We start from the raw sequence: 14,873 nt of genomic DNA, 5'->3' as shown, positions 1-14,873 counted from the left end.
CATGATGATATCCTCCAGTAACGGATCCCTCCGGATGATGTATCCAAAGCAAGCGAGTTGGACAATGTTCTCTTGTGATCATAGCTGATCTTCAGAAATAGATCCTAATCTGTCTTCTTTCCTCGCTCGACGATCTCAATCTGGAAGTGTCTCTGCAACCTGGCTGCCATGGTGATCCTGCTGGTATTTGAAATACTGGTGGCACAGTAGCCAACATCAAAGCAACATGTAAGCCACCACAGGGTGACAGACTGACAGGTGGTGGTTTCTACAAATTAGTCAGATTTCATAGTTGAGGGAGTTATTCTTTTCTGGCAGGTAAGGAGACACATTCTGAACAGTCATCTTTCATACTAATAGGTATTTTTACTGAATGCTTGGGCCCTAGGTGGCACAAATGGTTAAGTGCTTAACTACTAGTCAGAAGGTTGGCGGTCTGAACCCACCCAGCAGTGCCTCAGAAGGCAGGCCTGGAGATCTGCTTCTGAAAGGGCACAGCCGTGAAAATCCTGGGGAGTCGTTCTCTGCACACACACAGTCTCCATGAGTCAGAGTTGACGCAACAACAATTAAAAGCAACCGTTGAATTCTTCCTGTGTGCCCATCATTGTATTGGAGCGTTTCATCGTTATGACAACCTTATGATAGATACTATTATCTTCTCTTCCTGATGATGTGTAAATTTCTCTAACCTCTAAGAGAGCTTAAACTACTTGCCTTAGACTACACTGTTAAGAAGTACCAGAGTGAGGATTCGAACCCAGGTCTCTGGCCCAAAGGGCACCTTCCTCACCCCGTGCCATGCTATCTTGATTGCAGGTAAAAGAACTGGGCCTGGAACATAGCCCTGAGGGCACCCCCAGCCCCGAGGTCAGTGATACTCTCTGTGGGACTTTCAATGACATGTCCAAGATGCTGGAAACTGAGGACTTGGTGCAGCTACGGAGGCGGAACATGGAGCTCCTGAGGCAGCTGTGGGCTGGCCAGGATGCTGTGCGGCGCTCTGTGGCTGAGGCAGTCTCTGAGGTGGGTGCAGGAAGGGGATGCCTCACCCTTAGTCTAAAATCCACATTCCCAGGGTCTTCTCGTCCAACCCACCCATTTTACTGATCGGGAAACAGAGGCCCAGTGAGGAAAGAGACTGGCCTGAGACAGTGTTGAGGCTGGAGCAGGGAGGAGGACAAAGAGTTATGTGCCTAGCACAGGCCAGCTGGGTGGGGCACCTGGGAGTGGGATACCTCTGGATGACCTAGCCCCTGTCCTTCAGTCAAGCCTGGACCCCAGCAGCAGCTATGAGGCAGAAATGCCATCATCCCAGCAGATGACCTCAATGACCTCGAGAGCCTCCTCCTCACTGGGTACCCTCCAAGATGGCCCTGGTGATCAGGCTTGGCCTATCAGGACCAGCTCCCTGGCAGTCTCTCTCCCAACCCCCAAGTGCTCATACCAGAAGTCCCTGAACCAACCGAGACCTCACTCAGCACCCTTGCCGGTCACTTCAGACTTCAATGACCCAGAGCTTACGGCATGGCTGGGTGGTCGGGGGCTCCAGGAGGCCCCGAGCTGCGTCCCGACTCCTCGACCTAACAAACCATCCAAGGTACCTGGGGTGGCAGGGCATCCGTGGGATCTTCCTTCAGCCTCAATTTCCCCACCTAACAAACAGCCTCAAGGGTGGCCTTCACTGCAGTTTGTGAGGCTTCCCGAAGCTACTGTGTGAGTCGTGTCTAGCTTAGCCTAGGTACTGGAGAAGTGGTGGTCATTAGTTTCTCAGATGGCGCTCTGGGAAGAGGGTGAAGAGTCCCATTTTACAGATGGGAAGACCGAGGTGTTCCAAGTTACACATTTCATTGCCGTGGAGTTGATTCCTACTCATAGGACTGTATAGGACAGAATAGAACTGCCCCATAGCGTTTCCAAGACTGTAAATCTTCACAGAAACAGAGGCGACCAAATCCTTGATTTTGAAATTCCTGAGCCCTGGGTCCCAAGTCAGAGTGTGAGTTAAGACACAGCTGTTTTTCTTCCCCAAGTTTTGAGGCCTCTTGGATCAGGCCTCCAGGTCCAGCCCTTGCCCCCTCTGCTTCCCTCTGCAGCACAGAGTGACCTTCAGCCATGAGCCCACAGTGCCTGAGTGGAGCTGGCGCCTTAGGCCGTACCTAGGCTACGATTGGATTGCAGGTATGGCCCACAACCTAGGCCCACTGTTTCCTGGGGGTGGAGGGTGGGCATCCATCTTGCCTGGGAAGGTGCCTGAGCCTCTCCCAAGTGCTGGTGCTGTCGTCTGTCTGCTGCTCTTGGTGAGCAATCCTGTACTGGGCTTGTTTTCTCAGCCCCTGACCCAGTGAGAGGCAAGGCTTGGTGCTTACCTGGTGTTTTATGAATGAGTGAATGAGTCAGAGCTACTGTAATTTTTTTTTTTTTTTAAGCTTTATTGTCAATTGAGTGACAATTTACAGAGCACATCATCAGTTTTACACTCAACCAATCATATTTTGTTTCATTGTAATGATTACAATCCCTTCCGTGCACCATCGGTTAACAGTCTTTACATCTATTCCCACGCCCCCCCCTTTTATTTTTTGATGGACACAGAACACACAGAAAATAAATACTCATTTAAATGACCACAGGGCACATTTTGCAAGCCAGCCACAGCCTTTCTCATTCCGTGGTCTAGAGTCCTCAGCTGCTCTCTCTCTATGTCATTGGCTCTACCACAGTCTCTGGTGTCGCTGCTTCTCTGGTTAAGATCCCATGCTCCACTCATGCTCTTCCCTCTTGATGGTCCTAGGGTCCTTTGTTCCTGTCTCACATCTTCTGCAATGAATAAATAATTGGTCTTGCAAAATCCTGTCATGTGATCTCCAGCATATTTTCTATCACCAAGGCCAAATTTTCCAACCACTGACCTTCCATTCCAGTCATCAGTAATTATCAATCCATCTTGATTGCGTGTCTGATCAATTTCAGACTGAAGAAGTTGGTAGAATTCTTCAATTTCATCATTGCGTGAATAATAGTGATATTAACTAGTCTTCCTTGTAGGTGTATGGATATTATCCTTTCACAGACAGCATTGTACTTCAAGATAAATCTTGAAATACTCTTTTTTGATGATGAATAGGACAGCATTCATTGTTTTTCCCGGCCTAGTAAACTATGATTGTCAGATTCAAATGGCTATTACCAGTCCATTTCATCTCACTAATGACTAGGATATCGATGTTTATATGTTCCACTTCATTTTTGGCAATTTCCAATTTTCCTAGAGTCATGCTTCTTGCATTCCATGTTCCGATTATCAGGTGGGTGTTTACAGCTGTTTCTTTTCACTGTGAGTTGTGCCCCATCAGCAAATGAAGGTCCTAAGAGCTTTACTACATTCTTGTTATCGCGGTTAACTCTACTTTGAGGATGTATCTCTTCTCTAGTTATACTTTCAGTGCCTTATATCCTGAGGGGTTCATCTTCCAGCACAGTATCTAGTAGCGAACCGCTGCTGTGCATAAGTTTTTCATCTTCCAGTACTGTATCTGGCAGTGTTTCACACCTATTCATAAGTCTTTCAGTGGCTAAACATTGAGAAGTGATCTGCCTCTCCTTCTTCCTAGTCCGTCTTAGTCTGGAAGCTCTGCTGCAGCCTGTTTACCATGGGTAACCCTGCTGGTATTTAAAATACCGGTGGCATAGCTCTCAGCATCACAGCAACTGCAAGCTGCTACAGTATAACAAACTGAGAGATGAGTGTTGGAGGGAAAATATATATAGCAAATGATTGCTATTTGGATTAACTGGTTTTACGCTTACAATTCAATGATATTAATTACATTTACAGTATTGTGCAACATCACTATTCTTTGTCTCAAAAATGTTTTATCTCCCAGAAGCTTTTCAGTAAATGAAAAATCAGTACCCCTCAAACAGTGACTCCCAGTTCCCTCCTACCCTTCAGTCAGTCCGTGGTAACCATGAGTAAACTTTTGACTTCATACATTTGCCTATTTTAGATGTTTCAAATAAAGGAGTCCTCTATTACTTGTCCTTTTGTGCCTGATTATTTAGTATCTTGTTCTCAAGGTTCGCCCGTGTTGGTGGCATGTATCAGAACTTCATTTCTCTTTGTGGCTAAATAATGTCCCGTTGTATGGACAGACTTCATTTGTGTATCCATTCATCTATTGATAGACTAATCACCAACTAAACTCAGTGACCCTGTGTAGGGTTTCTGAGGCTGTAAATCTTTATGGAAGCAGAAAACTTCATTTTCTCTCAAAGAGCGACTGGTGGGTTTGAACTGCCAGCCTGCGGTTATCAGTCCATGCTTATCCGGTAGTGCAACGAGGGTTTCTTGTTGATAGATGAAGTATCATATATTAATCTCATGTCCAGAGTCAGAGTTCTGATTTCCATCCTATCTGCTGCTCCTGTAATCTTTTCCATCTCTGTACGTGACAATCCGTGTGCCTCATAGTTCAGGCTGTAATTTTGCGATTGTCCTTGATTCTGTCACTTACTTTTCATCCAGTCCATTAGCAAACCCAGTTGGCCTTGCTTTCAAAATACTTCTAGAACCGGCTGTTTCTCTCCACCAGGGTGCCTGCAGCAGCTTCCTAACTGCCTAACCCGCCCCCCCCAATGGTACAGCAGCTAGAGGAGAACTTCTGTAAAATGCATGGCTACTGTTCTGAGTCCCGAACCTCCAGGGCTCCCTACCTCATCTCAGCCCTCAGCCCTTACTCCCTGCCATACACTTTGCCTTCTCAAGCATATTGCGTACCTCAGTGCCTTTGTGCTTGCTCTGTTTGCCTTTGATGTCCACATGGCTCTGTCCCTTCAGTTGATCTCGTCAGAGACCTTCCCTGGCCACCCCACCCTGCCACTCTTTGCTCTCTGACCTGCTCTCTGCCTTTCAGCGGTCATCACCATTTGATCTTGTTACAGATGTCTCTGGTCCTTGGTTCATCTGTCCCGCATATTAGAATGTAGATTTCAGGACAGTTGCTGGTGTTTCCCTAGCACTTAAAACACTCGGCAACATAGTAAAACAAAAACACCCCAAACCCACTGCTGTTAAGTTGGTTCTGACTCGTAGTGACCCTGCAGGACAGTAGACCTGCTCTGAGGCTGTCAACCTTTATGGAAGCAGACTGCCTCATCTTTCTTCCACTCCGGCTGGTGGGTTTGAACCACTGGCCTTTTGGTCAGCAGCCAGGCCTGTTAAATAGTTTGTCCCATCCAGGCACTCTGTGTCACCCAGTTGTTAGGAAGTACCATCAAGTTGGTTTCAACTGACAGCAACTCTGTATAGGATTTCCAAGGAGCAGTTGGTGGGCTTGAACCACCAACCTAGTGGTTTGCAATCCAGTTCTACATTGCCACACCAGGACTCCACATCACCTAGTCTTAAACCACTTCAACCATGCTGACAGGGTCCTTAGTGTTGTTGTTGTCACTATGATCCTGACACATAGCGACCCTGTATAGGGTTTCCAAGGAGCAGCTGGTGAGCTTGAACCGCCGACCTTGCGGTTCAAATAGCTTTGTGGTCTGGCTCATTAAACCCACAGCACCTTGAATGGATGATTGAATGGTATCTGTAGCAGACACAGTCTCAAAGACAACAGTCCTCAGGAGGAGGCCCCAGTGGGAGAAGTGGGATGCTGGGGCTGAAAGTCCCTCAACTCTGACCAGTAGCCTGCCCCTGAGCGACCCCATGCTCTGCCCTCCAGGATCTCTGGACAGCACCTCACCTGTCACCGGCAAGCCCAAGGCCTTCTTCTCGAAACTCCAGAAGTTCCGGGAGGTCAACAAGGAGGAGTGTATCTCCAATGACCCTGAGTGAGCGCCCCAGCGAGGGGTGGACAGGGTGGCTCGGGGATACCTGCCCTGGCCTGCTCACCCCTCTCCCCCTCACAGACCCCAGTTTCTCAGCCTTCTTGAGAGCGGTGATGTGGACGAGGACCATGAATGTGAGTGATTACATTTATGTGTGGGGGGTGCATTTGTGAGTGTATAGCTTGTACTCTGTATGGTATTTAAGTACATGCAGGTGGGTATGTTCATGAAGGTGACTAAGAACATGCTTTGCGTGTGTACTTGTGACATTGTTAAATGCCATGGAGTCGGTTCCTACTCAGAGACCATGTGTAGGGTTTCTAAGGAGCACCTGGTGTTTCGCAATCCAGTGCTGATCCTACAGTACCACACCAGGAGTCCACTGGTGATGTTGTTGTTGTGAAGTGCCTTCGAGTTGGTTCCAATCCATAGCGACCCTGTATAGCGTTTCCAAGGAGCAGCTGGTGAGCTTGAACCACCGACCTTGCAGTTCAAACCGCCCTTGCAGTCCAGCGCATGAACCCACATTTGAAAACGTCATTGTGTGCTTGGTGTGTGCGTGCGTGTGTGTGTGTGTCACAGGCTCACTTTTTACATGAGAGCACATGTGTATCCATGAGCCCAGAGGGAATGGTGGGGCTCATGCGGTCAGGACAGAAGGTACCTGCAGACTGAGGACCCTGAGGGTGTGGCGTCTCCTGGACCTCACAGGTGTGTACTGTTACCGTGTCAACCGACGTCTATTTCTGGTACCTGCGGATCCTGGCACCCCTTGTCGCCTGTGCAGGACTCCACGGGGCCAGCGTGGTCCTGAGACCCTGGCGGAGCCCGCGCAGGTCAGGTGAGTGGACAGGGCAGTGGTAGCAACACCTGGGATGGGGGAAGACATCTAGTGCCTGCTTTGATGTCTCAACACCCCCTGCCCAGAGTGAGCATCCCACTCTCCGTCCTGGAGCCCCCGCACCGCTACCGCATCCACCGGCGCAAGAGCTTCGATGCCTCCGACACACTGGCCCTGCCCCGGGTAAGCTGCTTGGGGATGCTGTTCCCATCCAGCCCAGGTCCCCAGTGCCACACAGTGAGGCTGGACTGGGGCACACCAGAAGCCAAGCCTTTGGAGTTCCAGGCTGGGCAGTGGGGCCCCACGCCCCATGGCTTCTAGGATGAGTGTCTGCCCTCCTAGAACCCCTCACAGTGACAAACCAGAGTGGCTCTATTTATTGAACTCTTCCTGTGCTATATACGTCGTCCCAGTAATCTAGACAGCAAGTAATGCTGTTACCCCTGCTTTACAGATGGGGAAACCGAGGCAGAGAGGGGCAGGGACTTGTCCAAGATCAGCCAGATGCAAGAGCTGGGATTTGAATCAGGGTCTTTCTCCAGAGCTCCCCCTTGTGTATCCCCTGGGCAGTGGGGGTGTCAGAGCCCCACCTACCCCTGGTGGTGGGCTGAATGGGAATGGGAGAGGGGTGCAGGGGAGAATCAGTTTCCTCTTCTATGCAATGGGTGTGAAAAGCACATCTGTAATGGGGATGGTGAGGCCTCAGTCTGAGGCCTATCCTTCTTTGGGAGAACTGTGGCTCCGAGTAGGGAGGCTGTTTCCCTTCAGGGAGTCCCTCCAGCCTAATGTGGGGGGCATAGCCCTGTCCCAGGGTATGCTCCCAGCCCCTCCCTGGGGAGCCATGCCCCAGCTGTGTGTAACCCCTTCCTTTCCCTAGCATTGCCTGCTGGGCTGGGACATCATTCCTCCTAAGCCGGAGAAAAGTTCAGCACCCAGGAACCTGGACCTTTGGTCCTGCATCTCCTCAGAAGTCCAGCACCGGAAGCTGTCTGCCACCAGCCCTACCCGCCTGGTATGCTTTGAGCTGTGTCCCTAGCCCTGGGTGCCCTGGGAGGGATGAGTACCTTGGAGCAGGCCTGGGGTCCACAGAACCCTCTTAGGGGCAGGGTAGGGGTGGGGAGTCCCCAGCTGAGAAGTCTTTTGCAGGACCCTTTTCCTCCTGGCCCCAAACCAAGACATCCCTTGAGGCTTCTCCAATCTCTGCTAGCTGCCCCACCCCTCTCTCCTACCCCAAAAGTTGACCCTGACTCAGATACAGGAGGGGCGAGGGGGCGAGGCTAGAACAGGGCAACCTCTAATCTCACCTCTGCATTCACCACCCAGGCACTGCCAACGCGGGCTCCACCCCCTACCCCGATCTGGTTAGAATCCAGGTCACTCCGCTCTGCACCCCATGGCAGCAGACCTGAGGACTGACCACTTGGAGGAGGACAGCACTTCTGCAATCCCCCCAGGGCTGGAGATGTACTCGAGCCCCACCCTCCTTGGTCCGGCAGGCAGGTAGACCCAGGCCTGTCTACCTCCTGGGGACAAAGAAGTGGATGTTATTCCAGTGGGGTCTTTGAGTGTGTGAGGGGGGTTCTGTTACATGTCAGTAAATAAAGCTGGGAGCTCTCTGCAGCACCACCTTCCTGCCTATGCTAGGTCTGTCTTGCTGTTCTCCGCGTGCCCAGAAGATTCTCGCAGGCCACCCTTCCCTTACTTGGTGTCTTAGTTATTAGGTGCCGTTGAATTGGTTGTGGCTCATAGTGACCTTATGCACAACAGAACGAAACACTGCCCTGTCATGCAACATCCTCACAATCACTGCTATGCTTGAGTCCATTGCTGCTGCCACTGTGCCAGTCCATCTCGTTAGAAATCTTCCTCTTTTTCACTGACGATCCGCTTTACTAAGCATGGTTTCTTTCTCCTGGAACTGGTCCCTCCTGATAATATGTCCGAAGTTTGAGAGACAAAGTCTGGCCATCCTGGCTTCTAAGGAGCATTCTTTTCTTGCTATACTTCTTCCAAGACAGATAGATTTATTTGTTCTTTTGGCAATCCATGGTACTTAATAATATTCTTTTCTAACCATAACTCAAATGTATCAATTCTTCTATGGTCTTCCTTATTCACTGTTTCACTTCCACATGCACAAAAAGCTACTGAAAATACCATGGCTTTTGTCAGGCACACCTTAGTTTTCAAACTGACTTTTTTCCTCTTGAATGCTTTAAAGAGGTCTTGTTCAGCAGATTCACTTAATGTCGTACATTGTTTGATTTTTTGACTGCTGCTTCCATGAGTGTTGACGATTGAGCCGAGCAAAATAAAGTCTTTGACAACTTCAATCTTTTCTCCATTTATCATGCTGTTTATTGGTCCAGTGGCGTTTTCCAAATTTCTTGGCATGGATGAGGGAGAGTGTCCAGTGCTGCCTTAGTTTATTGAAAGATTTCAATTTGTATTTCATCAATTCCTGGAGCCTTGTTATTTGCCAGTACCTTCCTTCAGTGCAGCTTGGACTTTTTTCTTCATTGCCATTGGCTCTTGATAACATGTTAACTCTTGAAATGGTTGAACATTGTCCGTTTCTTTTTGGTATGATGACTCTGTATCCATTCCATCTTTTGATGCTTTTTGCATCATTCAATATTTTTCTCATAGAATCCTTCAATATTCGAGTTGAGGCTGGAATTTTTGCCTCAGTTCTTTCAGCGTGGGAAATGCTGAGCACATTTTTTCCTTTTGGTTTTCTGACTCTAGGTCTTTGCACACGTCATTATAATACTTGATGTTGTAAAGTTGAATTGCCCTTTGAATTTCCTGTTCAGCTCTTTTACTTCATTTCTTCCATTTGCTTTAGCATCTACACTTGAGAGCACGTTTCAGAGTTTCTTCTGACATCCATTTCTTTACCTTTCTTCTTCCTATGTGATGTTCCTGATTTCATCCCACAACTCTTCTAGTTTTCGCTCATTAATGTCTAATGCATGAAATCAATTCTTGGGATGATCTCTAATTTAGGTAGCGTATGTTCAAGGTACAGCCTCAGAAACCCTGTGCAGGGTCACTATGAGTTGGAACCGACTCTACGGTACTTAACAACAACAACAACAACATGTTCAAGGTCAGATTTTAGCTCTAGTGGGCTTGTTTTAATTTTCTTCAGCTTCAGCCTGAACTTGCATGTGAACAATTGATGGTTTGTTCCACAGTTTGTCCCTGGCCTTGTTTTTGTCTGATGATATGGAGCTTTTCCACTGTCTTTTCCCACAGTTGTAGTCAATTTGATTTTTGTATATTTCACCTGGTGAGGTCCACGTGTATTTTAAGTTGTTTAAAAAAGGTATTTACAATGAGTAAGTCAACAGTCTTACAAAATTCTGTCATGCGATCTCCAACATCATTTTTATCACCAAGGCCGTGTTTGCCAATGACTGATTCTTCTTCTTTGTTTTTAACCCTTGCATTCCTGTAGTTCCAGCTTGATTGCGTGTTTGATGAATTTCAGACTGAAGACATTCTCTTTGTTTCCATCCTTTGCATTCTAATCTTCCAATCACAGTAATTATCAACACAGCTTGAATGTATGTTTGATGAATTTCAGACTGAAGAAGTTGGTTCCAACCCATAGCGACCCTGCACAGGGTTTCCGAGGCTGTAAATCTTTACGGGAGCAGAAAGTCTCATCTTTCTCCCGTGGAACTGCTGGTAGTTTTGAACTGCTGACCATGAGGTTAGCAGCCCAACTCGTAACCACTACACTACCAGAGCTCCTGAAGAAGTTGGTAGAATTATTCAATTTCATCACCACTGGCTTTTAGTGGTTGGTGTGTAAATTTGAATTAATAGTGGTATTAACTGGTCTTCCTTGTTAAGTGCTGTCGAGTCGGTTCTGACTCATAGCAACTGTGTATAGCGTTTCCAAGAAGCGGCTGGTGAGCTTGAACTGCCGACCTTGTGGTTCAATCTGATTTTGCAGTCTAGCGCATTAACCCATAGCACAACATCAGGACTCCTTGTAGGCATATGGGTTTTATCTTATTACAGACAACATTGTACTTCATGATAGTTCTTGAAATGTTCTGTTTGATGATGACTGTGATGCCATTCCTTTTCAATTTGTCATTCCCAGCATAGTAAACCAATACCAGTCCATATTTCGCTCACTTGTTATTAAGTGCCGTCGAGTCGATTCTGACTCATAATGACCCTGTGTAGGGTTTCAGGGAGCAAATGGTGAGTTTGAACCACTGACCTTGCAGTTCAAACCGACCTTGTGGTTCAGCACATTATTCTGTAGTGCCACACCAGGACTCTTCATTAATGCCTAGGATATCAATCTTTATGTGTTCCATTACATTTTTGACAACTTCCAATTTTTCTAGAGTCATACTTAGTACATTCCAGATTTATTATTTTTAACTGGAGTTATTCTTTTTAACTGTTGCTCCTCATTTTGAGTTGTGCCCCATCAGCAAATGAAGGTCCTGAAGCTTTATTCCATTTGTGGCATCATGGTCATCTCTACTTTGAGGAGACAGCTCTTTCCCCTGTTGTATTTTGAGTACCTTCCAACCTGAGGGGCTCATCTTCCAGCATTATATCTGACAGTATCCTGGTGTTCTGTCATGTTTCAGTATTCAGTGTTGTGGTGCTGACAGTGTTCCACTGCTGTTCATAAGGTTTTCAGTGACTAAACATTCAGAAGTAGTCCGCCTCTCCTAATGCCCAGCTGAAACCTGTTGACCATGGCGTACCCTGTTGGTATTTAAAATACCGGTGGCATAGCTTATCTTTGTTGTTGTGAAGTGCCCTCGAGTCAGTTCCGACCCATAGTGACCCCGTATAGGGTTTCCAAGGAGCGGCTGGTGAGCTCAAACTGCCAACCTTGCAGTTCAAAAGGCTTTGCAGTCTGTGCATTAACCCACAGCGCCACAGCTTATCTAGGGCTGCTTGTAACAAATCCTGCATGTGGGTGGCCTTAATGAGCAGAAATGTATTTTCTCAGTTTAGGAGACTGTGTGAAGTGCCGTTGAGGAAGTTACAACCCACAGCGACCCTGTATAGAGTTTCCAAGTAGCAGTTGGCAAGTTTGACCCTTGTGGCTCAAACTGATCTTGTGGTCGAGCACTTATCCTCTAGTACCACACCAGGCCCAGCAGTGCCACACCAGGAGGTAGAAGTCTGAATTTAGGCTCCCAGCTCTAGGGGAAGGCTCTCCATGTCGGCTCATGAAGAAGGTCTCTTCAACTTCTGTTCATTGTTCATTGGTGATCTCCACGTGGCTTTCTTCTTTGTGCCTGATCAGCTTGGTTTATATCTTAAATATTCTCCTCTAACACCACAATTCAAGTGTATCCATTCTTCTACCGTATTCCTTATTCACTGTCCAGCTCTCATATGCATATGAGGTTATTGAAAATACCACAGTTTGGGTTAGGCGCATCTTAGTTTTCAAGCTGACATCTTTGCCCCTGAACACTTTAAAGAGGTCTTGTGCAGCAGATTTGCCTAATGTGATATGTCATTTGATTTCTTAACTGCTGCTTTCCTGAGTGTTGGTGGCTGATCTGAGCAAAATGAAGTCTTTGACAATTTCAGTCTTTCTCCATTTACAGGGATGCTGTTTATTGGTCCAGTGGTGAGCTCTGTGGGTTAATGCGCTGAACAACAAGGTTTGTTTGAAGCACAAGGTTGATGGTTCAAGCTCACTAGCCACTCCTCAGAAACCCTGTTCAGGGTTGCTATGAGTTGGAACCAACTTGACAGCACTTAACAACAACAACCCTGATAATGGTTGGTTCCGACCCATAACGTAGCAAAGAAACCTTATTTCCAAATAGATTATATCCTTAAGTAATTTGTTGTTATTGTGAAGTGATAATCCAGTGCAGTATTCTGCACTCCTCCTTAAGTATGCTGGTGGTGATGTTGCTAAGTGCCAGCAGGTCGGTGTCAACTCATGTCTAGGTTTTCCAAGGAGCAGCTGATGAATGTGAGCCATCGACCTTAGTGGTTCAAATAGCCCGTGCGCTCCTGCACTTACCCTACAACGCCACACACTAGGACTCCAAAGTGCTTAAAACTTAACACTTATTTTGGGGGGACATAATTTATGTCCATAACTCCTGGAGAGACATTTCTGACCTAGGTTGGGATGGGGATCCAGTACCTTGAGCCCGGCTCTTTGTATACTTCACAACTTTTGAGCAGATGACTTTCTTACCATGGGAGGTATAGGTGGAAATGGGGGTCTTCAAGATCGGCTAGGGCCAAGGTCAGAGTTAAAAAGGCATCCCAGCGAGAGAATTGAGGGCCTCAAGCTGTCCCCTCTGGACACTAACAAGTTCTCTGGCTGTATTTCTTCCAGGATGGATTTGTGCATTCTTTTGGCAGTCTATAGTATATAGTCAATATTCTTCTACAGTAATTTAAGTTAATCAATTCTTCAATCTTCCTTACCCTTTGTCTAGTGTTTGCATACATATGAGGCAATTAAAACTTGGGTCAAGCACACCTTAGTCCTCTAAGTGACATTTTGCTTTTTAACACGTAAAAGAGGTTTTTTCAGCACATTTGCTCAGTGCAGTGCATCATTTGATTTCTTGACTGCTGTTTCCATGGGAATTGACTGTGGATACATATGAAATTCTTGACAACTTCAATATTGTCTCCATTTATCATGCTGTTGCTTATTAGCCCAGTTGTGAGGATTTTTGTTTTCTTTGTGTTGAGGTGTAATCCATACAGCCTTTGATCTTCATCAGTAAGTGCTTCAAGTCCTCTTCACTTTTAGCAAGCAAGGTTGTGTCCTCTGCATATTGCAGGTTGTTAATGAGTCTTCCTCTAATCCCGATGCCATGGTTTTCTTCATACAGTTTCTCAGATTATTTGCTCAGCATACAGATTAAATATGAAAGGATACAACCCTGACTACACATCTTTCTTGATTTTAAACCATTCAGTGTCCCCTTGTTCTCTATAAATGACTGCCTCTTTGTCTATGTACAGGTTCTACGTGAGCAGTTAACTGTTCTGGAATAACCATTTTTTGCAATGTTAATAATTTATTATGGTCCATGCAGAATCCTGGTGTGATGCTCTGGGTTAATGTGCTGGACTGCAAAATTGGTTTGAACTGCAAGGTTGGTAGTTCAAGCTCACCAGCCACTCTGAGGAAACCCTATACAGGGTTGCTATGGGTTGAAACCTACTTGATGGCACTTACGAACAACAACAAACGGTCCACGCAGTTGAATGCCTTTGCATAGTCAATAGAACAAGTGAACATCTGGGAACTTTACATACTACCTTCTTGCATTTCTCATCCTCAGCCATTAAATATTATTAAATAATTGATTTTGAAATTAATGGCTAATGCCCTTTCTCCTCTGCTAGAGTTTAAACTCGATGAGAGCCGAGATTTTTGTTTGTTTTAGTTAAGATGGTTTAATTTTCGGTTTTTCTCAAAATTAGTGGCCATGCTGTATTTCAGAAGTCTTTTTCTCTAGCCTGGCTTCTCACTGTGCCATGAAGATGATTGGACAGATAGTTTTATTTCTCTGAATATCAGAAGCCTGTGGTTGAGCACATACTATCCATGTCTTCTGTGCTCCGTCCCTTCCTAATTAATAGTGAGTTTGTTGTTTTGCCTCAACAAATATGGAGCATAAATTCCAAAACAAAACACGAAGGAAAACCTATCTCTTCAAAAGTTGTGGTTGTTAGGTACCATCGAGTCAGCACCAACTCATAGCGACCCTGTGCACAGCAGAACTAAACAATGTCTGATCCTGGGCCAACCTTATTGCTGTTGCCACGCTTGGGTCCATCGATGCTCCTACCTGGCCAATCCATCTCGTTGAGGGTCTTTTTTTCTGCAACCCTCCATCTTACCAAACATGATATCCTTCTCCAGCGACTGTTCCCTCCTGACAATGTGTCCAAAGTATGAGAGATGAAGTTTGGCCATCTTGGCTTCTAAGGAGCACTCAGGCTGCACTTCTTCCAAAACAGTTCTATTGGTTCTTTTGGCAACCCATGGCACTTTAAGTATTCTCCTCCAACACCATAATTTAAAGGCATCAATTCTTCTACGATCTTCCTTATTCATTGTCCAGCTTTCACATCCATATGAGGTTATTGAAAATACCATGGCTTGGGTCAGGCACACCTTAGTCCTCAAGCTGACATCTTTGCTCTTCAA

General features: G+C 46.5%; 1 protein-coding gene across 1 annotated transcript; it reads left to right on the top strand.

Annotated features, from left to right (window-relative positions):
- Window positions 1-912: 912 nt before the first annotated feature.
- On the top strand, window positions 913-8,095 carry MIIP (migration and invasion inhibitory protein). The gene is made up of 9 exons (XM_006866426.1): window positions 913-1,026; window positions 1,268-1,600; window positions 2,097-2,181; window positions 5,733-5,841; window positions 5,920-5,972; window positions 6,550-6,679; window positions 6,766-6,862; window positions 7,557-7,691; window positions 8,003-8,095. The coding sequence occupies exons 1-9, from the start codon at window positions 913-915 to the stop codon at window positions 8,093-8,095; spliced, it is 1,149 nt and encodes a 382-aa protein (XP_006866488.1).
- The last annotated feature ends 6,778 nt before the right edge of the window (window positions 8,096-14,873 follow it).

Source organism: Chrysochloris asiatica, unplaced genomic scaffold (assembly GCF_000296735.1).
Source record: "Chrysochloris asiatica unplaced genomic scaffold, ChrAsi1.0 scaffold00090, whole genome shotgun sequence".
NCBI classification, from domain to species: Eukaryota; Metazoa; Chordata; class Mammalia; order Afrosoricida; family Chrysochloridae; genus Chrysochloris; species Chrysochloris asiatica.
The sequence above is the reverse complement of the archived record's forward strand: the minus strand, read 5'-3'. Positions and strand labels throughout refer to the sequence as shown.